This window comes from Chelonia mydas, chromosome 1 (genome assembly GCF_015237465.2).
Source record: "Chelonia mydas isolate rCheMyd1 chromosome 1, rCheMyd1.pri.v2, whole genome shotgun sequence".
Taxonomy (NCBI): domain Eukaryota; kingdom Metazoa; phylum Chordata; order Testudines; family Cheloniidae; genus Chelonia; species Chelonia mydas.
In genome coordinates this window covers 275,267,162-275,294,777 of record NC_057849.1, presented here as the reverse complement: position 1 = coordinate 275,294,777, position 27,616 = coordinate 275,267,162, and the positions used below count along the sequence as shown (strand labels likewise).

The following is a 27,616-nucleotide window of genomic DNA, read 5'->3' as shown; positions in this document are numbered from 1 at the left end:
TAGCAAAATAATGACAAAACACCTCGAAGCAAACTTTCTCCAAGTTACAATCAACCCTTGAAGGTCAGTGGTAACTCCCTATATGTCCCCTTCATGAACTGCTCTTCTTGTCCTCCAGATAAGGACTCCATATGCCCTGCTTTCACTCCATTCTCTGCTATTCTGTTATGCTGCTAGCTGAAGTCAAAACACCATAGCTGGCAACACACAGCAAAGGAGCAGATATGAAATAAGTTGGCTGACTAAAATTTGGAGACAAAGAATTCTTAGGCCATGTCTACACTTACAAGCTTACAGCTGTGCAGCTGTAATAGTGCTAGTGTAGCCACATTATGTCAAAGGGAGAGAGCTCTCCTGTTGATATAATAAAAGCAGCTCAACGGGGAGAGTGAGTCCCCCACTGACACAGCGTTGTGCACACAAGCACTTATGCCAGCAAAACGTATGTCACTGAGGGTGGTGTTTTATTCGCAGTCCTGAACGACAAAACTTTTGTTGACATAAGTGCTAGTGTAAACATGACCTTAATGTAGTTTTCCAAGCGGTAGAATCCCAATGTGGAATCAAAACCATGTGGTAGCCAGGAGCAACACAAGTGATGTTAGGAAAGTCCAAAAATAAGGCAGATGCTGCTGTCAACATGTTAAAGAAAGCTCTTGAATTCATTATATTAATCCAAAAAATTCCTTTTAATTTTATTTGATATACAAATACTGAGAGCATTGTTAGTCCACTCCTTGAGTTTGTTTTGGCAAAACATATTTTATTCCCACTGCTATGAAAGAACATGTTTTTTTTACCAGGATTAATATACTTGGAATAAGGTATAAGAGTCCACAGCAGCTGAACAGTTTTCTCACTGATTTGGAAATGCAGACGTTATTTGCCGCTGATTAAACTGCTGAAATGTGGGGATGTCTGGCTAAAGGGAAAAATTCTACTCCTCAACGTAAATTCAATGTGAACACCAGATATAGTTTGAGTAAGCATTTGTCCATAGTTGTTCAGTGAATACAAAAATTATCTACAACACTGATTTGCTCTGAAAAAGTTGGCATATTGTTTATCTCAGGTGAATAGGGCTTGTCTACATAAAGAAGTTATAGCGCTTTAACTGTACCACTGTAGTAATAGTTGTACAAGTCCCTAGTGTGCATTCAGCTATACTGGTATAACTGTGATTATACTAGAATAGCTTGTTTCCCTTCAGGAATCTTATGTTGGCAATTTATGTCACTCAGTGGTGTGAATAAACCATCGACATAAGTTACGCCGACATAAGCACTCGTGTGCACAACGCTATGTCAGTGGGAGAACTTTTTCCACTGATATCACTTCTGCCATTCGCGAAGGTGGTTTCATTATGCCAACGAGAGAGTTCTCTCCCATCAGCATAGAGTGTCTTCGCCAGACATGCTGCAGCGGCACTGCTGCATTGCTGTAAATGTAGACATGCCCTTATAGAACAGGCCTGCTGGTTAGAAGGCTGTGGATACATACTAATGTATGAAATGGTAATATTTAGCTCACTGGCACTAATGTTCAAGTTTCATATTGCATTAGTGCTCAGAAGTGGACAAGACCTCAAGCAATAAAGTGTTAAAATAAAAGCAGTGCATCTTCTGGGAACAAAGGCCCTGATTCAGCATAATACTTAGCACATGATTAAGTTTCCACAAATTTGACTCCCATTGACTTCAATGGCACTTAAATAAAACCTTAAAGTTAAGCAAGGGCAGCTCCCAGACTGCTGCACTGGGCAGCACAGTATGGGGAATAGATGAGCAGCCCTCAGATGTGAAATAACAGGTTAAAGACTATTTAGAAAAGCTGGACATGCACAAGTCCATGGGTCCAGATCTAATGTATCCAAGGGTGCTGAGGGAGTTGGCTGATGTGATTTCAGAGCCATTGGCCATTATCTTTTGAAAATTCATGGCGATCAGGGGAGGTCCTGGATGACTGGAAAAAAGGCAAATATAGTGCCCATATTTTAAAAAGGGAAAAAAGAGAACCCGGGGAACTACAGACCTGTCAGCCTCACTTCAGTCCCTGGAAAAATCATGGAGCAGGTCTTCAAGGAATCCATTCTGAAGTACTTGAAGGAGAGGGAGGTGATCAGGAACAGTCAACGTGGATTCACCAAGGGGGGAGGGATAGCTCAGTGGTTTGAGCATTGGCCTGCTAAACCCAAGGTTGTGAGTTCAATCCTTGAGGGGGCCATTTGGGGCAAAAATTGGGGATTGGTCCTGCTTTGAGCAGGGGGTTGGACGAGATGACCTCCTGAGGTCCCTTCCAACCCTGATATTCTAAGTCATGCCTGAACAACCTGATTGCCTTCTATGATGAGATAACTGGCTCTATTGGTACGAGGAAAGTGGTGGATGTGATATATCTTGACTTTAGCAAAGCTTCTGATATGGTCTCCCATGGTATTCTTGCCAGCAAATTAAAAAAGTGTGGATTGGATGAATGGACTATAAGGTGGATAGAAAGCTGGCTAGATTGTTGGGTTTAACGGGTAGTGAGCAATGGCTCATTGTCTAGTTGGCAGCCAGTATCAAGCAGAGTGCCCCAGGGGTCGGTTCTGGGGCTGGTTTTGTTCAACAACTTTATCAATGCTCTGGATGATGGGATTAATTGCACCTCATCAAGTTTGCAGATGACACTAACCTGGGGGGGAGAGGTAGATATGATGGAGGGTAGGGATAGGATCCAGAGTGACCTAAACAAACTGGAGGATTGGGCCAAAAGAAATCTGATGAGGTTCAAAAAGGACCATCTGATGAGGTTCTGCACTTAGGAAGGAAGAATCCCATGCACAGCTACAGGCTGGGGACCGACTTGTCTAAGCAGCAGTTCTGCACAAAAGGACCTGGGGATTACAGTGGATGAGAAGCTGGATATGAGTCATCAGCGTGCCCTTGTTGCCATGAAGGCCAATGGCATAGTGAATTGGAATAACAGAGACTAGGTGGGATAACTCATGTGACTGGAGTACTGTCATGGATGGAAAAAAACTGTTCAGGAAGGACAGGCAGGTCAGAAAAGGTGGGGGAGTTGCATTGTATGTAAGGGAGCAGTATGACTGCTCAGAGCTCCGGTATGAAACTGCAGAAAAACCTGAGAATCTCTGGATTAAGTTTAGAAGTGTGAGCAACAAGGGTGATGCTGTGGTGGGAGTCTGCTATAGACCACCAGACCAGGGGGATGAGGTGGACGAGGCTTTCTTCCGGCAACTGACAGAAGTTACTAGATCACAGGCCCTGGTTCTCATGGGAGACTTCAATCACCTTGATATCTGCTGGGAGAGCAACACAGCGGTGCACAGACAATCCAGGAAGTTTTTAGAAAGTGTAGGGGACAATTTCCTGGTGCAAGTGCTGGAGGAACCAACTAGGGGCAGAGCTCTTCTTGACCTGCTGCTCACAAACTGGGAAGAATTAGTAGGGGAAGCAAAAGTGGTTGGGAACCTGGGAGGCAGTGACCATGAGATGGTCGAGTTCAGGATCCTGACACAGGGAAGAAAGGAGAGCAGCAGAATACGGACCCTGGACTTCAGAAAAGCAGACTTTGACAAACTCAGGGAATGATGGGCAGGATCCCCTGGGAGAATAACATGAGGGGGAAAGGAGTCCAGGAGAGCTGGCTGTATTTTAAAGAATCCTTATTGAGGTTACAGGGACAAACCATCCCGATGTGTAGAAAGAATAGTAAATATGGCAGGCGACCAGCTTGGCTTAACAGTGAAATCCTTGCTGACCTTAAACACAAAAAAGAAGCTTACAAGAAGTGGAAGATTGGACAAATGACCAGGGAAGAGTATAAATATTGCTCGGGCATGCCCGAGCAAAATCAGGAAGGCCAAATCACACCTGGAGTTGCAGCTAGCAAGAGGTGTTAAGAGTAACAAGAAGGGTTTCTTCAGGTATGTTAGCAACAAGAAGAAAGTCAAGAAAAGTGTGCGCCCCTTACTGAATGAGGGAGGCAACCTAGTGACAGAGGATGTGGAAAAAGCTGAAGTACTCAATGCTTTTTTTGCTTCTGTCTTCACGAACAAGGTCAGCTCCCAGACTACTGCACTGGGCAGCACAACATGAGGAGGAGGTGACCAGCCCTCTGTGGAGAAAGAAGTGGTTCGGGATTATTTAGAAAAGCTGGACGACCACAAGTCCATGGGGCCGGATGCGCTGCATCCGAGAGTGCTAAAGGAGTTGGCGGATGTGATTGCAGAGCCATTGGCCATTATCTTTGAAAACTCATGGCGATCGGGGGAGGTCCCGGACGACTGGAAAAAGGCTAATGCAGTGCCCATCTTTAAAAAAGGGAAGAAGGAGGATCCTGGGAACTACAGGCCAGTCAGCCTCACCTCAGTACCTGGAAAAATCATGGAGCAGGTCCTCAAAGAATCAATTCTGAAGCACTTAGAGGAGAGGAAAGTGATCAGGAACAGTCAGCATGGATTCACCAAGAGCAAGTCATGCCTGACTCATCTAATTGCCTTCTATGGCGAGATAACTGGCTCTGTGGATGGGGGGAAAGCAGTGGACATGTTGTTCCTTGACTTCAGCAAAGCTTTTGACACGGTCTCCCACTGTATTCATGCCAGCAAGTTAAAGAAGTATGGGCTGGATGAATGGACTATAAGGTGAATAGAAAGCTGGCTACATTGTCGGGCTCAACGGGTAGTGATCAGTGGCTCCATGTCTAGTTGGCAGCCAGTATCAAGTGGAGAGCCCCAGAGGTCAGTCCTTGGGCCGGTTTTGTTCAATATCTTCATTAAGATCCAGAGGATGGTGTGGATTGCACCCTCAGCAAGTCTGCAGATGACACTAAACTGGGAGGAGAGGTAGATAAGCTGGAGGGTAGGGATAGGATACAGAAGGACCTAGACAAATTAGAGGATTGGGCCAAAAAGAAATCTGATGAGGTTCAACAAGGACAAGTGTAGAGTCCTGCACTTAGGACAGAAGAATCCCATGCACTGCTACAGACTAGGGACCGAATGGCTAGGCAGAAGATCTGCAGAAAACGACCTAGGGGTTACAGTGGACGAGAAGCTGGATATGAGTTAACAGAGTGCCCTTGTTGCCAAGAAGGCCAATGGCATTTGGGGATGTATAAGTGGGGGCATTGCCAGCAGATCGAGGGACGTGATCGTTCCCCTCTATTCGACATTGGTGAGGCCTCATCTGGAGTACTGTGTCCAGTTTTGGGCCCCACACTACAAGAAGGACGTGAAAAAACTGGAAAGCGTCCAGTGGAGGGCAACAAAAATTATTCGGGGCCTGGAACACATGAGTTATGAGGAAAGGCTGAGGGAACTGGGATTGTTTAGTCTGTGGAAGAGAAGAATGAGGGGGGATTTGATAGCTGCTTTCAACTACCTGAAAGGGGGTTCCAAAGAAGATGGATCTAGACTATTCTCAGTGGTAGCAGATGATAGAACGAGGAGTAATGGTCTCAAGTTGCAGTGGGGGAGGTTTAGGTTAGATATTAGGAAAAACTTTTTCACTAGGAGGGTGGTGAAACACTGGAATGTGTTACCTAGGGAGGTGGTGGAATCTCCTTCCGTAGAAGTTTTTAAGGTCAGGCTTGACAAAGCCCTGGCTGGGATGATTTAGTTGGGGATTGGTCCTGCTTTGAGCAGGGGGTTGGACTAAATGACCTCCTGAGTTCCCTTCCAACTCTGATATTCTATGATTCTATAGTGGACTGTATTAGTAGGAGCATTGCCAGCAGATTGAGGGAAGTGATTTATTCCCCTCTATTCGGCACTAGTGAGGCCACATCTGGAGTACTGCATCCACTTTTGGTCCCCCCACTACAGAAGGGATGTGGACAAATTGGAGAGAGTCCAGCGGAGGGCAACAAAAATGATTAGGGGGCTGGGGCACATGACATACGAGGAGAGGCTGAGGGAACTGTGGTTATTTAGTCTGCAAAAGAGAAGAGTGAGGGGGAATTTGGTAGCAGCCTTCAATTACCTGAAGGGGGTTTCCAAAGAGGATGGAGCTAGGCTGTTCTCAGTGGTGGCAGATGACAGAACAAAAAGCAATGGTCTCAAGTTGCAGTGGGGGAGGTCTAGACTGGATATTAGGAAACGCTATTTCACTCGGAGGGTGGTGAAGCACTGGAATGGATTACCTAGGGAGGTGGTGGAATCTCCATCTTTAGAGGTTTTTAGGGCCTGGCTTGACTAAGCCTTGGCTGGGATGATTTGGTTTGTGTTGGTCCTGCTTTGAGCAGGGGGTTGGACTAGATGACCTCCTGAGGTCACTTCCAACCCTAATATTCTATGATTCTATGATTCTACACCATGCTATATTGGCGAGAACCGTTCTCCCACCACCATAGCTTCCGTCTCTCGTTGAGGTGAACTAATTATGTCGACAAGCACACGCTCTTCTATCAGTGAAGTGCATCTTCACCATTTCAAAATGTTCTTCCTTTGTTAATTCTGCAAGTTAGGCATTGATCTCTTGTTGCACTTTGAAGTTTTCCAGAATCAGTTTGGGCTTAACGCATATGAATTGCAGATCTAGTTGTCAGTAAATAGGACAGATAGAGTGTTTTATACTCCTGTAAAACTACTGTTACAGCCAGTTACTGTTACTCCACAGGTTGTTCTGCAGTCGTAAAACATGCACTATACCAAGGATCGGCAACCTTTGGCATGTGACCCGTCAGGGAAAGCTGCTGGCAGGCCGGGATGGTTTGTTTATCTGCAGCATCTGCTGGGTAGATCAATTGCAGCTCCCACTGGCCGTGGTTCATTGTTCCAGGCCAATGGGGGCTGTGGGAAGCAGCGGCCAGCATATCCCTCAGCCCGCGCCACTTTCCGCAGCCCCCATTGTCCTGGAACGGTGAACCTTGGACAGTGGGAGCTGCGATCGGCCGAACCTGCGGACGCTGCAGGTAAACAAACCGGCCTGGCCCGCCAGCAGCTTTCCTGACAGGCCGCTTGCCAAAGGTTGCCGATCCCTGCACCATACTATACATGTTCCTATATTTGTAATCTGATTACACAAAATTCCAACTATATCCCTGAGTGTTTTTCCTTTGTTTTTATGTCAAGCAATCCAGTATTCATGTTAAGCTTCAAAATATTTATTTAATTGTTATTCTTGCCAACTGCTGTGGTGGCTGGATCTATGATAAAGGATAACTAAAATACTTCTAAGTCCCATCCTAAGGACCAACTGCTCTGAATAATTATAATTAGGGCTGTTGATAAATCGCATTTAACTCATGCGATTAACTCAAAAAAATTAGTCGTGATAAAAAAATTAATTGCGATTAATCGCTCTGTTAAACAATAGAATCTCAATTGAAATTTTAAAAATATTTTTAGATGTTTTTCTACATTTTCAAATATATTGACTTCAATTACAACACAGAATACCAAGTGTCCAGTGCTCACTTTATATTATTCTTTTTATTACAAATATTTACACTGTAAAAATGATAAACAAAAGAAACATTTTTCAATTCACCTCATACAAGTACTGTAGTGAAATCTCTTTGTCGTGAAAGTGCAACTTACAAATATAGATTTTTTTTTGTTACATAACTGCATTCAATAATAAAGCAACATAAAACTTTAGCGCCTACAAGTCCACTCAGTCCTACTTCTTGTTCGGCCAACTGCTAAGACAAACACATTTGTTTACATTTACTGGAGATAATGCTGCCTGCTTCTTATTTACAATGTCATCTGAAAGTGAGAACAGACGTTCACATGTCACTTTTGTAGCCTGCATTGCAAGGTATTTACGTGCCAGATATGGTAAATATTCGTATGCCCCTTCATGTTTCGGCCACCATTCCAGAGGTTCCATGCTGATGATGCACATTAAAAAAAATAATGCTTTAATTAAATTTGTGACTGAACTCCTCGTGGGGGGGGGGAAGAGAATTGTATGCTTCCTGTTCTATTTTACCCACATTCTGCCATATATTTCATGTTATAGCAGTCTCGGATGATGACCAAGCACGTTGTTCATCTTAAGAACACTTTCACTGCAGATTTAACAAAACGCAAAGAAGGTACCAATGTGAGATTTCTAAAGACAGATACAGCACTTGACACAAGGTTTAAGAATCTGAAGTGCCTTCCAAAACCTGAGAGGGATGAGGTGTGGAGCATGCTTTCAGATGTCTTAAAAGAGCAACACTCCAATACGGAAACTACAGAACCTGAACCACCAAAAAAGAAAATCAACCTTCTGCTGGTGGCATTTGACACAGATGATGAAAATGAACATGAATTGGTCCGCAGTGTTTTGGATCATTATCGAGCAGAACCTATCATCATCATGGACACATGTCCTCTGGAATGGTGGTTGAAGCATGAAGGGACAGATGAATCTTTAGCGCATCTGGCACATAAATATCTTGTGATGGCGGTGCCATGCGAACACCAGTTCTCACTTTCAGGTGACATTGTAAACAAGAAGCAGGCAGCATTATCTCCTGCAAATGTAAACAAACTTGTTTGTCTGAGTGATTGGCTGAACATGAAGTAGGACTGAGTGGACCTGTAGGCTCTAAAGGTTTACATTGTTTTATTTTTGAATGCAGCGTTTTTTTGTACATAATTCTACATTTGTAAGTTCAACTTTCATGATAAAGCGATTGCACTACAGTACTTGTAATGGGGGAATTGAAAAATACTATTTCTTTTGTTTTTTTACAGTGTAAATATTTGTAATAAAAATAAATCTAAAGTACTTTTTGTATTTTGTGTTATAACTGAAATCAATATATTTGAAAATATAGAAAATATCCAAAAATATTTAAATAAATGTATTCTATTATTGTTTAACAGTGCAATTAATTTTTTTAATTGCTTGACAGCCCTAGTTATAATACCCATTGCCTACAAAACTTGAAAATCATAGTTTGGCTATTTATTGAGTAGGAATATATAGATTTATAGACTTTCAGGCCAGAAGTGACCATAATGATCATCTAGTCTGACCTCATACATAACACAAGCCAAAGAATCTCATGCACTTTGCATCAAGCCTGTTACTTCTGCTTGAGCTATTATATATCTTTTAGAAAAATATCCAATCTTGCTTTAAAAATGTCAAGTGATGGAGAATTCAGCACATCTTTGGGTAAGTTGCTCCAGAGGTTAATTGCCCTCACTGTTAAAATATGTTTCTAGTCTGAATATGTCTAGCTTGAGCTACTAACCAGTGGAGCAAGTTATGTCTTTTTCTATTAGATTAAAGAGTCATCTACTATCAGAAATCTATTTCCCAAATAGGTACCTGTAGACTGTAATTGGATAAACCTAAACCTTCTTCTGGATAAACTAAACAGACTGAGCTTCTTAAGGCTCTCAGTATAAGGCATGTTTTCCAGACCTCAAATCATTCTTGTAGGTCTTTTCTGAATCCTTTCCAATATTTCAACATCCTTTTTAAAGTGTGGACATGAGAACTGGACACAGTATTCCAGTTGTGGTCTCACTAAGGCCTGGTCCACACTACACAGTTAGGGTGACACAAGGCAGCTTACATTGACCTAGCTGTGGATGCGTCTACACTTAAATTTAACTCCCACCTATGTAATGGCCCAGCTACACTGACTTAATAACATCACCTACCCAAGAAGTGTAGAGTCAAGGTTGATGTAGTTAGGTCGATGTAGTCCACCAGCATAGATGGTATGTTACTCATATTGACTGTTGCTGGCCTCCAGGAATTGTCTCACAATGTCCCATAGGGACTGCTCTGGTCACTGTTGTGAACTCCACTGCCTAGAGGCCACGTGTACAGGAAGCCTCCCCTCCCCTTTAAAGCACTGCACATTTTTGAAATTCCTTTTCCTGGTTGCCGGCCTGGCAAGCACACCTAGCAGCTCTACACTGTTGTGTGCAATTGCCCAGCGGACCATGCTGACTACACACTGCAGAGGCGCTCCAGCCTGGAGTACATAGGAGGTGTTGGATCTCATGGGAGTGTGGGGAGAAAAGGCTGTGTAGACCCAGCTGTAGAAACATTGACATCTACTAGCAGATTGCTCGGGAGGAGAAGGGCTACAAGAGGCATCAGCAGCAGTGCTGTGTGAAAGCCCAGAAGCTGTGGCAGGTGGACCAGAAGGCAATGGAGGCCAACAATCGATCTTGTGTGGAGCCGCAGACCTCCTGCTTTTATAAAAAGTGGCATGCCATCCTTGCCAGAGATTCCCCCACAACCTCAAGAGTGAATAGAGGAGCCCAAGTCATAGGCTCCCAACATGAACAGTGAGGAGGAGGAGGTGGATGAGGAAGACGAGGAGGAGTATAGAGACAGGTGACTGGGGGATCCAGCTGCTTAGCAAGCCAGGATATGTTTGACTTTAGCACAGTCCAGCCAGTCCTGACAGTTGAGCACAGGTGAGCCTGATGCAGGGGAAGGAACCTCTGGTAAGTATACAGTCAATAATGATGTACCAACAATACCAGAACAGGCTTACGACAAACTCTGCCTCCCACCCTCCTCCTGTGCAATATCCTATGCACCGCACCAGCTGTACTTTCAGAAAAGCAGAGGAACTATTCATCTGTTTTCCATTTAAACAAAAATATTTTCTCATAACCATAACTTTTAGGTAGATAATCTTATATAGTGTGCACAAACTGCAAAATCTTATACCTTGTTCTTTGTAAATGGATAGACTAGCATGGTCTTCAGTTTGCATAATTGATATGGATGAGGATCAGAGGAGGATAAATATCTTTTAGAGGAGTCCTAGGATGTCCCTCAGAAATTATTTTGAAAATTAGTAATGCTTGGTGCAAAGGAAAAAAATGTACTCTTCACAACTGTGTTTACGAGGCCCAGAATGTGTGTTCTCAGGCATAGATTGCGTAGAGGGGTGAATTCCACCAGAAGCAGGGAACTCAAATCACCACAAACTTCCCTTCAATTTAGCGACAGAATTATCAAGGACAGGTTCCCAGGAACCTCCTCTGGGGCACTACTGGTGTTACTGAGGAATGATGATAGTCTCATAATCCTACAGAAATCTGCTGGTAACTCAACTAGGCATTACAACTTACAGGGTGAGATCCTTTCATGTAATTATAATTACAAAACAATAATGAATAATTGGAATAATAATGGACTATAGTATGTGTTTATCAGAAACTATTATGTGAGATTGTATTTCACGGTCTACAAAGGAATTACAGTTGCTGTGGGAACTGTCATAGGGCTTTGAGGACTCAACTCAGCCAGTCATTAAATAGTGAATTCAAATATGCCTTAAGACTGCAGTCCTTATATTGACAAGCAGCCTCTAATTTTTCTAAGACTAATACTTGCAACCACAATTAGGAGTCTAGACGTCTAAGTCCTGTGGACAATCACAAAAATGGAGATTTGATGAGTTCCTTTTAAATATCAATCTCTATTTAATAAACAGAATTTTGAGAAGACTTCACTTAGCATCAGAGAGAGGCAAGCACCGGTGGCCTGAGCAAAGGACCGAGAACGTAAGATCTAAACTGGCTTTCATATAAGCCACCTGTGGGGCATTGGGCAAAACACTCACTTTAACTGCACCAATTTCTCCATCTGAGACATGAGGACAGTAATGCATACCTACTGACTTCCCATGCATGTCATGGGAATTAATTTACTGTTTATAAAGCATTTTGAACATGTAAAACACGAGACAGTGCTAAGCACTATTGGTATTATTTAGTAGTTTTTTGGGGTGATAGTGTGCATCATTTGAAAGTAATAAGGGAAGGTTTGAAAGTGGAAAGTAAGGCAAGCATTCCAACAGAAAGTCTGAAGTAGGAGAAGCTCCACAGACATTTTACACATTTCTTCCTATTAGCTGCAGGAAAAAATGAGATTTTGGAACAGAGCAATGGGTCTATTGATTTATTAGTTCATAGATCTACTGGTTCTCCCAGAGACCCATTTAATGATTTTAATGGAGTCTTCTGGAATTTCCAGTAGAGAGTGATTCATGGTGTACTTTACCATCATTGTCCTTCCCCGAGTTTCCACTTATAGGGAAAAACTTTAATTTCCAGATAGGACTACATAAAAGTCACACTGGAGGAGGCCCAAGTGTTCTGTTCATGTTCTGGGATGTGCCACCCTTCTCTGGCATCTGGTGGGGACTTTCTACAGCTATGGTCCAACAACCTGGGTTTGCTTGATGGACCAGAACTGGGCCCAGTATCTGAATCTGATTATTATGTTAGTTTTAGTTTCAATATTTCTCTTTACCTTGACCTCCTGGGAAAAAAAACTATTGTTTTATACCTTTTCATGAACCTTTTGCCCTGGCTCCATTCCTTCAATATGTTCTGATTCAGCAGGCCCTTCTCCAGATGCCATTTTCCTTTGAATGTGTGCATTTTGTTCACGTAAAGCTACAATCTGCAAATGAGAAGAGAAATAAATGGTTAACATCATAGAAATCACTAAGCAGGTTAGCATGAAATGTATTAAGGTCTTGATCCAATCCTTGCAGACACAAGGAGCCATCTACTTTGCTTCAACTGTGGATTTGGGGCATACATTTGTAAGGGATTTATAAAAATACTATCATCATTAATAAATCATAAAAATTATTAGGGCACAAACTTATAAAAATGATGTTTAAATAATATTGAACATATGACATAAATCAATAAATAGTAACAAATGCAATTTTAAGGCATGCTCACTCATATTTAACCTCACGTAGTGATGGGGCATTTTTCATTTATAATTGGTTAGAAATCTGAAAGATCTAATAGGTCACTGAGTTCACTTCCCTACATGGACAGGATACAATCCTTCGTAAAGGAAACAACAAATATAAAGTTGACACTACAGGAAAACCTGGCCAAAAGGCCAAGAAGAAACAAGCCATTATGTAAAATGAAGTGTCTGTTCTAAGTGTGAATTTCATAACATTCAGCCATTATGACATATATTTGTAAAGTGTAGTTTATGATGAGAAAATCAACTATGCAAAAAATGGCAACATCTTACTCAACAAATATGCATCCTGTTTGAATTCATTACTTTCCTAGTTAAATTACATTTGCTTGTCTTTTAATTGTTTTTATTTTTAGCCTATTTCAACTCTTGTTAGGACTAAAAGGTGAACACAGTTTTTTGAGAGGAAGCTGGATTCCCTTCTGGCTTGCATATGGTCATCAGAATTAATTGTTAATTAATTGTTAATTAAGTTCCACTTACAGAATCTTTGTTACTGAAGATAATCATAGAATCATAGAAATGTAGGACATGAGGCAAGACCAACTTTTCAAGTGTTTTTCTAATCATTTATTAAAAACAATGGGGATTCCAAAGCCTCCCTTGGAAGCCCATTCCGGTACTTAACTATCCTGATAGCTTGAAAGTTTTCCCTAATATCTAACCTAAATCTCCCTTGCTGCAGATTAAGCTCATTACTTCTTGCCTACTTTCAGCGGACATGGAAAACAATAAATACAGTCCTCTTTAGAACAGCCTTTAGTGGGGCCCCACTCCCACAGAACAGGGGTTAAAAGCTGCCCTGGAGAGGGCTGTGGCTGGGAAATGGAGTGAGAACAGCTGTGGGAAGCTGTGGGAAAGCAGCCACAGCTGTGGCCAGCTCAATTAGGGCCCAGCTGGCCCTTATAAGAGGGCTGTGGGCCAGAAGCTGAGGAGTCCCACTCTAGCCCTGGAGTGGGAATGGCTAGCTGTCTGGGAACAGGGTGCCTGAGTAGAGCAGCGCTGGGGAGCTCCAGCCTGATAAACCTCCAGGTTGCAGGCCTTGGTGAAGGCCTACAGAGGCAGAGGGGCAGCCTGAGGATAAGCAAAGGCAGCAGGTCCTTCCCCCTTGCCTGTGATGAGTGGCCATTACACTGCAGTCTGCCCCAGTGAACAGGGGCTAGCTGATGACTGGCAGTAGCCACTGAGGCAAGGTGGGTCTAGAGGGTTGGGGGTTCCCTGGGAGTGGAGACCCAGAGTGGGGGTCCTGCTGGGGCAGAACCCAGGGAAAAAGGCACCAGGGTCTGGGAGGGACATGGGGACAATGGCAGGTGAGACACTGGCGTATAGATGGCGTTCCAGTGCGAGTGAAGAGCTAATTCCCTGGATGGCCAGCAGGAGGCGCCGCACCAGTGAGTATTGCCCCACTAGACAGCCCTTCTCATATCTGAACACTGTTATCATTTCCCCCTTCAGTCTTCTTTTCTCAAGATTAAACATGCCTGATATTTTTAATCTTTCCTCAGAGGTCAGGTTTTCTAAACCTTTTATCATTTTTGTTGCTATCTCTGGATTCTCTCCAGTTTGTTCACATCTTTCTTAAAGTGTGGTGCCCAAAACTGGACACAATACTTCAGCTGAAGCTCACCAGTGCAGAGCAGGTCAGAAAAATTACTTCTTGGGTCTTAAATATGACAAGCCTATTAATATATCCCAGAATATTTGCCTTTTTTTGCAACTCCATCACATTGTTGGCTTATATTCAATTTGTGATGAACTATAACTCCAGATTTTTATTTTTCCTTCTTAAGTACTTTTCACTTGTCTTTATTGAATTTTCATTCCCTTATTCATTTCATGATGCACAGGATGGAAAGAGCCCAGTTTGACTTTGTACAGGAGATATGACACAGATATGCCTTATTTTTGAGGGCCAGAAGGAATCATTATTTATTAATCATTCAAGGCATATCTGTGTCATATCTCCTGTGGCTCACATCATGTGAGACACTTTGTCTATGGGCTCACAGATCAGCCAAGGTTAGGCATCGAAAATAGCTAAATAAAGGTATTGTTAATTATCTCTCATAATATACTTATGGATAAAATCTGTTTCTCCTACTCAAGCTAGCTAAAAAGAACTTCAACTTACCAAGCAAGAGTCATACTCCGCTTTCCTATCCAAAGCGGCCCATTGCACGATAAGTGGATCAGGAAAAGAAATGTGTGGGAAAGCTGCACATTAAAAAAACCTAGCAATGTGGCTTTAATATTGAAGGTCAAATTGGGCAAACAGTTACCCCAAGAAATGCAAGACACGTGATTTTTACACCACTTAAAAACCATACATTGTTTCCTTGTCAATCAATTATACCATGAATAATTTGTCTTTCAACCCAAATTAGAATCTGAACATTTGTTTGCCTTATGAGTCAGATGTGTATACTTCTATATGTGGAAAATGTCTCTTGTTCTACTATAAGTCCTAAATAATATGAAATGCTTATGTATAATCAAGGACTATGTATTATGTCCTCCAAATTTAGAAGGTTATAAAGATTTTTTTGGATTTCATTGTAAATAATTGCTGTATTCTAGAAGTAATAGGAATTGTCTGGCACAAGGAAGGAGAAATGTTAAAAGATATAAACCAGGGTATAACTTTAGGATATTAAGAGCAATTGCTTAAAAGGAGAGGGGGATTCCAATTGATAGTAGGGGCAAATAATGAAATGAAATCTTCGAAAAGAAACTTAAAAAACCTCCAAAAAGAAAAGGATTAAGGAAACTTGTTATATGCCATCGCCATCTACTGGATACCAGTGGAAGCACCAGAGAAACAAAAAGCTGAAATTTGAGCACCCACTTGGCACATGTCCAATAGGAATCAGAGGGTGACTCCCTCTAATGAGTACTAGCACTGAAGTCACGATGTGCTCAGGTTCCTTGAGTGAACCCAACACAAGAAGCTGAAAAATACTAAGTGCGACCAAAGCCTGGACCAGCCACGTGGAAAGGACTTTCCCCATCCCAGAGTAAGTGATAAGAAGTGGTGAGATTTCATTTAAAAGATTCAGGGGATAGCCGTATTAGCCTGTATCCACAAAAACAACAAGAAAAGGAGTACTAGTGGCACCTTAGAGACTAACCAATTTATTTGAGCTCAAATAAATAGTCTCTAAGGTGCCACTAGTACTCCTTTTCTTTTTTGCGGATACAGACTAACACGGCGGCTACTCTGAAAAAAAACAATAAGGAGTCTGGTGGCACCTTAAAGACTAACAGACTTATTTGGGCATAAGCTTTCATGGGTTAAAAACTCCACTTCTTCAGATTGTATTTCCCCATCTATTCTTTAATACAAATAACTGTAGGTTATCTTGCTGAATCTACACTGTCCAGTGACAGGTTTCAGAGTGGTAGCCATGTTAGTCTGTATCAGCAAAAAAAAAAAAAAAAAAAAAAAAGGAGGAGGAGTACTTGTGGAACCTTAGAGACTAACAAATTTATTTGGGTGTTTTTGTTGTGTGGTGTGTGGTTGCCCGTCTACACAAGAGATCCACTTCCTGGACACTATAGTACTAATGAGCGATGGTCACATAAACACCACCCTATACCGGAAATCTACTGACCGCTATACTTGCCTACATGCTTCCAGCTTTCATGCAGACCACATCACATGATCCATTGTCTACAGCCAAGCTCTAAGATACAACCGCATTTGCTCCAATCCCTCAGACCGAGACAAACACCTATAAGATCTCTATCAAGCTTTCTTAAAACTACAATACCCACCTGCTGAAGTGAAGAAACAGATTGACAGAGCCAGAAGAATACCCAGAAGTCATCTACTCCAGGACAGGCCTAACAAAAAGTAACAGAACGCCAACAGCCGTCACCTTCAGTCCCCAACTAAAACCTCTCCAGTGCATCATCAAGGATCTACAACCTATCCTGAAGGACGATCCCTCACTCTCACAGATCTTGGGAGACAGGCCAGTCCTTGCTTACAGACAGCCCCCCAACCTGAAGCAAATACTCACCAGCAACCACACAACAAAACCACTAACCCAGGAACCTATCCTTGCAACAAAGCCCATTGCCAATTGTGTCCACGTATCTATTCAGGGGACACCATCATAGGGCCTAATCACATCAGCCACACTATCAGAGGCTCGTTCATCTGCACATCTACCAATGTGATAATGCCATCATGTGCCAGCAATACCCATCTGCCATGTACGTTGGCCAAACTGGACAGTCTCTACGTAAAAGAATAAATGGACACAAATCAGAGGTCAAGAATTATAACATTCAAAAACCAGTTGGAGAACACTTCAATCTCTTTGATCAATCGATTACAGACCTAAAAGTGGCAATTCTTCAACAAAAAGACTTCAAAAACAGACTCCGAGAGACTGCTGAATTGGAATTAACTTGCAAACTGGACACCATTAATTTAGGCTTGAATAAAGATTGGGAGTGGAGGGGTCATTACATAAAGTAAAAACTATTTCCCCATGCTAATTTTCCCCTACTGTTACTCACACCTTCTTGTCAACTGTTGGAAATGGGCCATCCTGATTATCACTACAAAAGTGTTTTTTCTCCTGCTGATAATAGCCCAACTTAACTGATTAGTCTCCTTATAGTTGGTATGGCAACACCCATTTTTTTCATGTTCTCTGTGTATATATATCTCCTACTGTATTTTCCACTGCATGCATCCGCTGAAGTGGGTTTTAGCCCATGAAAGCTTATACCCAAATAAATTTGTTAGTCTCTAAGGTGCTACAAGTACTCCTTGTTCTTTTTACCATCCAGTGAGACCTTCAATAATCATATTTTAGATTTTAACTCCTTTATAAGTCCAAGCAAATTGGCCTAAGAGAGATTGAAAAGAATTGTTTTAAGCAATTGCTTTTAATATTCTAAACTTGTCCCTTTTGGACCAAACTAGTTAGAGATATAATTGCACTCTTCAAAGCAGTGTAAAGACAAGTGCACCCTTCTAAGTGTGATAAATATGCTGGGTCCTAAAGAATTGAGAATTGTTGATCGCAAATGTAATAAATCTTAGTAAATTGCACTGTTCTTTGATATAACGGCTAAGCCTCAGCTCTAGCCTGTGATAATTATTGCAAGTCTGTGTGTTTATAGTACTCACAATTGGTGGTCTACCTTTGAGTGGTGAACTGTTGATTTTTACCTATCTAAAAGAACCCAGCATTAAACTAGTAAACAAATGCTCCCTGGACTCAATAGAAATGGGTTATCCTTTGGATTCTATTATATATTGGCAAAACTACTTTTTTCGATTTCAGCTTTAAAATCTACTTGGCACCCTGGCAAATTCATAATTGACCCCCTTTCACACTTAAAACTTTCAGATCCCAGGTTAAAGTTTATGTGAATGGAAACTAGAAAAAGTAATCTATTTATTTGTAAATTGAACACATTGGATCTGAAAATCACTGAGAGAAGGTACACTTGGGGACCCGACACTGTTACTTTTACAGAGTGTTTTACAGGACAGAGCCACACTTCAATCTTAAAGCATAATTTTCTAACTTTCATTTTTTAACCTACAATTAACTTCCGAGTGCATGTGTTAACTTCAGAATCAGCATAACACACATGAAGGGCTCAAACAGACAACAGTTTAAATAATTGATCTCAAATATAAATTTTATAGGGAAAGTCACACTTTTGGGTTATGAGCCAAACGGATTCACTACATACTGAGTTCCAAATTATGGCTTTTGGTGTGACTCATTGATTTCAGTACAAAGACAAACTGAAATGCAGATTTTGACCCAAAGTACTTATATGAAAATATAAAGTATAATGTAAGGAGGTGAGGTAATATGTATTTCATGCTGCTGGAAAAGGAAGGGATTTGGATAATGCGTGGACTTGAATAATAGGGAAGAAACCCCAGGCCGGAACTGCGAGGAGGAGGAAGAGCCACTGGCCAGTGTGGTAGCCACCCCCAGGGCTGGTGTCCCATTCTCCTCATCCTCCTTGAGGTCCTTGCCCAGGCCCTCTGCTTTGGCCCCACCCATTCACACCCATGACAGTGGGGCTACAGAGGGCTCCCTGTGCTGCAGCAGGAACCATTCAGAAGTAGGTTTTTATCAATATAGTTATGCTGGTAAAAGATGGCATACAGCGCTTTGTACCAGTATGGATTGTTCAGCTTGGTTGAACAGGAAAAGCTATACTAGTAAAAACTCTTTTGAACCAATATAACTGTCTATATTTAAAAGTTTTACCACTTTAACTATGCTGGAAATTGGGATTCCTCCTCGTGGTTATACAGGGGCTTACAAAGTGAGACAGAATTATCAACAGAAGAAGTACAGTAGTTATTAAAAATACATGTGAAAAATACAGAGAATTCCTACAGCTTCCTTATTGTACTCTGCACATGCTCTTAGTATTAGCAGAAATAAGTTTTTATCCTGTTCATTTTCCCCCTCCCCCCAACTTTCTAAAATATAGAGGGTAAAATTTTTATTTATATAAAGGGACATGAAAATATAACTATGGTTCTACTGTAACAATGATTCTGTAAAGGGAGTATCATGGTGTGCCAATATAACAAGCTTAGAGAAAGCACTATGCTAATGTTATGTTTCTTTCCCCTTTTCTGTACCATATCTTACCTCTCTGCTGTGGCACACATCAGAGTTTAGTTTTTGCAGGACTTTGATAGCTATATCTATATATATTATAAAAAGTTAAGTCTGCATAATATAGACAGTGGAGGATCCTACCTTGTGCAAGCTCCAAGATGGACAGAATGTGATTTAAGAAACTCACCATACAAGTAAACAAGCCTAATTCTTGGACTTGTAACATTAGCATTTATTGGAAGCCTCAGGGCACTGATATATCAAGTACAGAGCTTATCACCTATACATCAGTTTGAATCTAGCCCAAATCAACAGGAATTAAAAATTATTCTCCTCTAATGCATGTTTTGGTGGCCCACTCTAGGATGAGTCTGATGGGTTTCAGTTCCAGTTCCTACATCACAAACACCATCACTAATTGGCAGGCTCAGAAAGAGGCCAGTAACTTAATGGGACATGAAAACTATTATTCCTATTGTAAACCCACCCTCACCCCGTCACTCTCCCAGATCAGGGTTCACACACACTCGCAGAGCAGAGTGCATGGGAATCATGTTCTGCTGCTGCCTTGTATGTTAACAGAGGACTTCATGTACCAGGGCTGTCAAGCCAAAGCCATTCAGCACCACTAAATCTACACAATTTCTTTTGAAAACCAGTTATATGCAAATTATTTGCAAGTATGCTAATTAACTCTAAATAATCTGCATACAATTTCACACATGCAGCTGCAACCAGTGGTACCTGCAGCCATACATACGTTATGCATGGTGTGTACCATTGGCAATGCCCATGAGGAGCAGCGCTGGTCATCCCACTGTCCACTCAGTTTTGGTCCCAATGGCTCTCTGGTGTGACAGGGAGTGTTGGGGCCAAAACTGAGCGAGTGGCATTGCAACCTGGTGCATGGGGAGGGGTTGCAGCACCACTCAGGTTTGGCCCCAGATCCCTCTGTCATAATGACAGAGGTGAGGTAGCAGGGCCAAAATTGAGTGAGTGGTATTGCTGCTTGAGAACCAGGTCTGAAGGGAGCTATAAGAAGTAACCTGTTCTCAGTAATGGAGAGACCTGAGAAGAGCAGCATACTGGCTGAAAAAGTTTTCCGGGGGACTTTTCCTGGGCAGTTCCATGGTGGACAGCTGGGGAAGGTGTATGATGAGGGGCCGTGGGGCCAAACCTGAGTGGATGCTCGGGCAGCCAGCGTTGCTCCTCCTTGCTGCTGCCATGGGACGGATTCCTGCACTACGTTTCCCTCCACCCCCACCCCAGTGGCCTACCCAGTCTCGCCTCGCTTCGAGCGGCCCATGTTCCCCCTTCTCAGGGATATGGAGTGACTCTGCACCTGGGTGGGGCAGGCTGGAAAGTGAGGGCTCAGCATGGCGCAGACTTGGCAGGTGAAGTGGTGGGGCCAGTGGCTGCAGTGGGGATGGCATCACAGAGATTGACAGGATGTAGCATGTCAAAAATTTCTGGGGGGGTCTTTGGTTGCAACAGTATATGGCCACTACAGGGTCTGTTCAAATAAGGTGAAGATGAAGTACATTGAGTCCATTCTTCTCAAAGTACAATGGTCACCACAGAAACAGCAAGTGATAAGAGCAAGAATTTAAATTAGTCATTCACTGTCTATTGTAGATCAAATTCATTCTAGTAACACTGAATATGAAACACATAGAAAAGGAAGAGCATGTCTATGTCTTTATATTTGTGCTTTTCGATTTACCCAACTGAACAAATATATAACTACATTAACAATGGAGATTAGCTACATTTTATTTCACCTACATACAAGTTAGCCTTGAAAAGTACTTCTGACTGAAAGAATTAATAGTATTCTTCCCACTGAACTCTCTTTAAAAAGATAATAAATAAATTAAATAAAATATTTGGGACATAAAATACATAGATGTCTTTTTTTCCTCTCTCTCTCCCTATCTTCTGAGCTACAGATTAGAAGTCTAGCTCTCAAACTCTTTCCCTGAGTTGCTCTTGCTGACGTTAGTTTCCTCCTTAGCACACTCATAAAGCTTTCAACCTAGGTCATAGCTAGACATTTCAGTGTGACTCTAATTCTGAATGTAAAATTGTAGAACTGCTAGTCTCCTCATGGTTAGGGTTGAAGATAGCTTTCCAACACATGCCCAAGATTGGCTCCCAACCAACTTTGCCAAACTAAATCAATCCACCTGAAATGTCACAGATGTGATCCTATATCAGGGTAGAAATTTTCTGGAAAGTTTGTGGCAAATCAGACAGGCAAGGTTTGGGGAAATACAAGTGTTCAAAAATTAAATACATTTCCTTTATATATTTGCTATCTTGACTAGGACATTTTCTCGGGGCACCCAGAACTGTGGGTGATCTCGTTACCACTGTGCCTTAGGAAAAGAGAAAAATGCTGAAGCTAAACTGAGTGACAGCTCCCGTCACCCCAGTCTCTTAGCCCCCAGACAAACTTCTCAGGACTCTATCACCCATTATTTTGCCTTGCAGGTAACACTTGATGCACCTCTGTTTCTGTGACCCCTTGAAGGGGCTGTGGTATCCAGCCCCTGTCATTGAACACTCAGAATAATTATCAAGTCCACTATCTCCAAAGACACCAGCTTACTTGATTCAACAAATAATTCATACTGGTTAATGTTACAACATTGAAATCTGCTTATGATAAAACAAAGCGAAGTTTATTAATACAGAGATTCAAGTGATACTGAATGAGGGTAGTCAAAACAGATGTAGTTACAAACAAAACAAAAGTATAACATGCTTCTAGGAGACTAAACATAACTTTAGCAGGGCTAAAATCTTTGTCTGACTTAAGTTTCTCACCTAAAACAACCTCCCAGTGTCTCCAGCCCTCTGGGCTGGGATCCAGCTTTCATGGGTATAAAAAGAAAAGGAGTACTTGTGGCACCTTAGAGACTAACCAATTTATTTGAGCATAAGCTTTCGTGAGCTACAGCTCACTTCATCGGATGCATACTGTGGAAAGTGTAGAAGATCTTTTTATATACACACAAAGCATGAAAAAATACCTCCTCCCACCCCACTCTCCTGCTGGTAATAGCTTATCTAAAGTGATCACTCTCCTTACAATGTGTATGATAATCAAGTTGGGCCATTTCCAGCACAAATCCAGGTTTTCTCACACACCCCCCCCCGCACACACACACACAGAGCCACTCTCCTGCTGGTAATAGCTTGTCTAAAGTGACCACTCTCCTTACAATGTGTATGATAATCAAGGTGGGCCATTTCCAGCACAAATCCAGCACACATCCTGGATTTGTGTCCATTTATTCTCAATTCTCAATAAATGGACACAAATCAGATGTCAAGAATTATAACATTCATAAACCAGTCGGAGAACACTTCAATCTCTCTGGTCACGCGATTACAGACATGAAAGTTGCGATATTACAACAAAAAAACTTCAAATCCAGACTCCAGCGAGAAACTGTTGAATTGGAATTCATTTGCAAATTGGATACAATTAACTTAGGCTTGAATAGAGACTGGGAGTGGCTAAGTCATTATGCAAGCTAACCTATTTCCCCTTGTTTTTTCCTACCCCCCCCCCCCCCCCAGACGTTCTTGTTAAACCCTGGATTTGTGCTGGAAATGGCCCACCTTGATTATCATACACACTGTAAGGAGAGTGGTCACTTTAGACAAGCTATTACCAGCAGGAGAGTGGGTCTGTGTGTGTGTATGTGTGCGGGGGGGGGGGGGGTGAGAAAACCTGGATTTGTGCTGGAAATGGCCCAACTTGATTATCATACACATTGTAAGGAGAGTGATCACTTTAGATAAGCTATTACCAGCAGGAGAGTGGGGTGGGAGGAGGTATTTTTTCATGCTTTGTGTGTATATAAAAAGATCTTCTACACTTTCCACAGTATGCATCCGATGAAGTGAGCTGTAGCTCACGAAAGCTTATGCTCAAATAAATTGGTTAGTCTCTAAGGTGCCACAAGTACTCCTTTTCTTTTTGAGAATACAGACTAACGCGGCTGTTACTCTGAAACCTATGGGTATAAAAAGCACTGTCCTTTTTGCTTCCTTGGTGATGGTCTACCATGAGTTCCCTTTCCTCCTCCTCACAGCCCAGAAAACCTTTGAAATATATCCCTTTGAAGTGTACCCCCAAAGTTCTTCTCCCCTGCTTTATCCTTCAGCATGCTGATGCCACATTGTCTCTCTCATTCTTTGGTTACCTTGCCTTTCCTGTGGAGTTAATATGCAAATGAAGTTTGCTATGTGTTGACTTACATAATGCTGATTTACATCAGAGACCAGGCAGACAGGTAAATCAACATTCCTTTGTCTGCTTACATAGTTTAAACATATTTTTAGTATGTACATACTCTTGAATAATGCCCATAAATACATCTTGCAATGCTTATGATGACCAGTACGATATAAGCTTTCATTTGACTTCTTACACAGTGTTTTTTTTAATAGATAAATTCTCTGGCAGCCATGTGTTAAGTGTAGTGAGTTTATCATGCCTGATAGAAATTGCTGTTACGTGACAGCGAGCCCTTTGCCAGTAGGCACTGAGTGGCTCTTAGGATCACATTGACACAATGTCTGATGACTCAGGCATCTTGATCTCCAAGTTTCTCTCTCACATGTACAGACTCTTATTTGTGACTTACAATGGACAATTTTCTAATATTGGAACTCTAAGGAGTTCCCACCAATACGGTGTTCCACCAAGGTTTAGTATTAGGCCTCCTCCTTTGGCCCCCTTCTTTCCCCTTGTACTTCATTCTATATTTGTTATTTCCCCTCTGAATTCTGCCTTGTGTCACATTTTTATGCAGATGTTGTATAGATCAACTTCACTCTAATTTTTTAGCTGTCTCAACTTTGTAATTCCTCACTATGACATAAGCCCATTCAGTACAATATACCCAAACTAAGTATCCTGGAAATTTGCAAATAAACAGAACTTGAGAGCTTTGACCTCTGCTCAACTTAGACATTCACTTCTGCTGCTGGGAATTTTGCTTTTGCCTCCCCTATCTGACAGGTCTGTACACAGGCATAGAGCCCTGTGGGGTTACAAAATATGTATCCGTATCCGATCCGTAATCCACAGGCATAGTCCGTGGACACAAAGCAGATATCCAGAGATTTGTAGGGCTCTAGATATAAAATTCGGATCCTCATCCATCCGCGATCCGCAAACATGTTCTGCAGATATCTGCAGATATAAAGCAGATATCCCCAGATTTACAGGGCTCTACATATGCAAACCCTACAATCTCAAAAACATTGCTCTATCTCAACCGCTCTTCTGAAAATATCCTTATTCATGCTTCAATTTCCTTGTTTTGGCTATAAAGTCCCTTCTTTATGGTTTCCCTAAGGCCCAACCTTCTAAATTTCAACCATTATAAATTGTGATAGTGTGACAATCAGGGTTCAGACACCCCAAGGAGAGAACAGACTGTTTAAATCCCCAGAATGAGCAGTTAAACCAAATGGTTGCATACTGTATTATTGTATTATAAAAATATATCGAGTAAGGCCTTTTATGAAAGCTTGTAATGTTCTGAACTTGATTGTCATTATGAGATACACATACAGACTGTCGTTATGAGTTTGGGTTATCTGTGTATATCGAAAACTGTGCTCATAATCTACACTGCAATTTCAACTCCAGCTCACAGCAGGATGGTGAGCAGCTAAGTGGGGAGAGGCACTTCCCCAAACCAGGTGTTTACGCAAAACTGGCTTCAAGTAAGCATTGTACGCACTATGACACATTAAACACCACAGATAGTGCTACACCATTAGGGGGAGAGGTAGCTCAGTGGTTTGAGCATTAGCCTGCTAAACCCAGTGTTGTGAGGTTCAATCCTTGAGGGGGCCATTTAGGGATCTGGGGCAAAAATTGGGGATTGGTCCTGCTTTGGGCAGGCGGTTGGACTAGATGACCTCCTGAGGTCCCTTCCAATCCTGATATTCTATTATCCATTGTGCAGCCCTGGAAAAGACAATGATGGACCATGGAGTTAATGGGAAGACAATGAAACATCCAAGCTATCAAGTCAAGAGGGAATTTTCCCACTCTGAATAAACTGAGTCACCATGGACTAAGAGAGAGAAAAAGGGAAATAACCTTTGGGTTTGGGACTGAGATTTTTTTATCCAGACCTTGAGGGACAGTGCCATAGCAGGAGGATGTCCATGAACACTGGATCCCTCCTATAGCTAGGAAGTATGCAGAGAAACTGTGTTAAAGCAATAGATAACTTGTATTAGAAAAGGGATTTTATTGAAAATGAAAGTGTAAAACCTTAGGTTGTGTTTTTATGTTTATTTTCCATGTAGTTTGTATATGTTTGCTTCCCCCTTACTGTTTCATCTTTCAATCTGTGGTTTTTATGTAACTGTATGGAGTGTGTATGTGCCAAAGCAAGCTGGTGTCTGGGGGGCTGGTTTCACACCTTTGGTGGTGACAAACCAGAGGGGAAAAGTCTGAGTATCTCAGAATTGAAGAAAGATGTGGGGAGACTCTGTACTGGAAGGGTTGTTGGTGTCATGCTGCAAGGAATAACAAGGTTGGTAAGAGATTATGCTTGTGGGTTCACTACTAGGGTCAGATCTCTAAACCATAGCTGCACAGCATAAAGGCCCCCCAAAGTTAGAGGGCAGGCAGTGACAGAAGCCCTCACTGGTTCAGGGGTTTTTCTAAGAATGTCACATATAGCTATCTCCTGAATCAGGAACACAGCCCCATCATGCCACCCCCTTACCCCATACATTCACTCCAAAATCTGAACTGGCTATTTGTCCACTTCAGAATCCAGTACCAAATATGACTGCAAATTAGAGATCGGTGATTATCACAAAACATTTTCTATGAATATATTTTAATATAGTTCCTTTGACATGTATATTGTAGGGACTGGGTTTACTGTTATTATTATTTCTATTGCAGGAATGTCCAACAGTCTCTGCCCTGAAAGAGCATGCAATCCAAAAGAGACAAAGACTTGCAGTTTGAAGAAAAGACAAAGCGATGCAACAAACAAGTAATGAGATCAGATGATGACAGGCTTCAAGTTTAACTTCAAGTTCATTTGTTGTCTTTGTTTAGTTAAATACACTGAGTGAAATCCTGGCTCCATGGATGTCAATGCAAAACTCCCACTGACTTCAATGAGGCCAGGATTTCACCAATGAAGTTTCCTACCCACAATCCTCCCTCTTTTGTTCAAATATCTGGCAGGAATGTCCACAAATGTTAAATTTTACAAAATCTGCAGAATAATGAAGGAAAACACATTTGAAATTTGAGAGTGGAAATGCACAAAATAATATGCTTATCTAATTAGAGAACATATTATGTGTCCAATTAGTGCAAATACTCACAAGGAACTGCTCATAATTTTTTTTTTACACCAAGAATTATTTGCAGAAATTATTCAGTGAATAATTTTGAACAAATAAATTTAAGAAAAATCACAGTCTGTAGATAAACCATAAAGGGAAAAATGAATAAAATTCATCAGATAAATCATTTGGTATAAATTATTCACCCAATTCAATTTCTGATTTTCAGAACCTTGGTCTTCTTACAGATTGTAATCAGTTGTGAAGCATTATGACACTTTTGTATTAAATACGTTATATGAAACTATATTATATTGTATACTGGATGGGCCTGAACCTTAACTACAGATTTAGATAACCTTGCAGTTTGAAGAAATTCATATCCAGATCCAAAATCTGCAGCTGTTTTATGTTTGCATAATGAACCAGGAAATATATCTGAATACAGGTCCAAATATACATTTGGAATGAAGAGGACATACCCACCAAGTTACACCAGTTTTCAAGAAGATTACATTTTAGATTACTATGGATTGATCATATTCATTTAGTTTTTAATCCTCAAGTCTCATTCCATGAATACGTCATTACAGAATGACCACAAGAACTTTCAAAGACTATTACACAGGCAAAGGGTTCACTTCAATGTATAAAACAGCACTGTAGGAAAGGATGTTGACAGTATGACAAGACAGCAGCAGTCTCATTACAAGAAGACAGAGCAAAAATTATGCTAGACTGTGAAACAGTGAACAAAAGCATAATTTCCATCTATTTATCAGGAAAAGTAGTTAATCTCATGATTATCCAGATATGTCCTCCATACAAGGACACCAAAACCCACAACTCTACAGAAATAAATTTAAACAAACAATAGATTTACAATATACTAACAAGGGCTTCCTAACTGTGCTGGATGACTTTAAT

The 27,616-nt window shown here is 41.5% G+C and overlaps 1 protein-coding gene across 5 annotated transcripts in view; it reads right to left on the bottom strand.

The window, feature by feature from the left end:
• The window catches only part of PPFIA2 (PTPRF interacting protein alpha 2), a 610,761-nt gene that overhangs the window by 152,482 nt on the left and 430,663 nt on the right, over positions 1-27,616 (bottom strand). For all 5 annotated transcript variants that reach the window (XM_043547102.1, XM_043547080.1, XM_043547089.1 and 2 more), the window contains one exon: positions 12,279-12,395. In XM_043547102.1, coding sequence (XP_043403037.1) covers positions 12,279-12,395 — 117 coding nt within the window. The remainder of the gene's footprint in view (positions 1-12,278; positions 12,396-27,616) is intronic.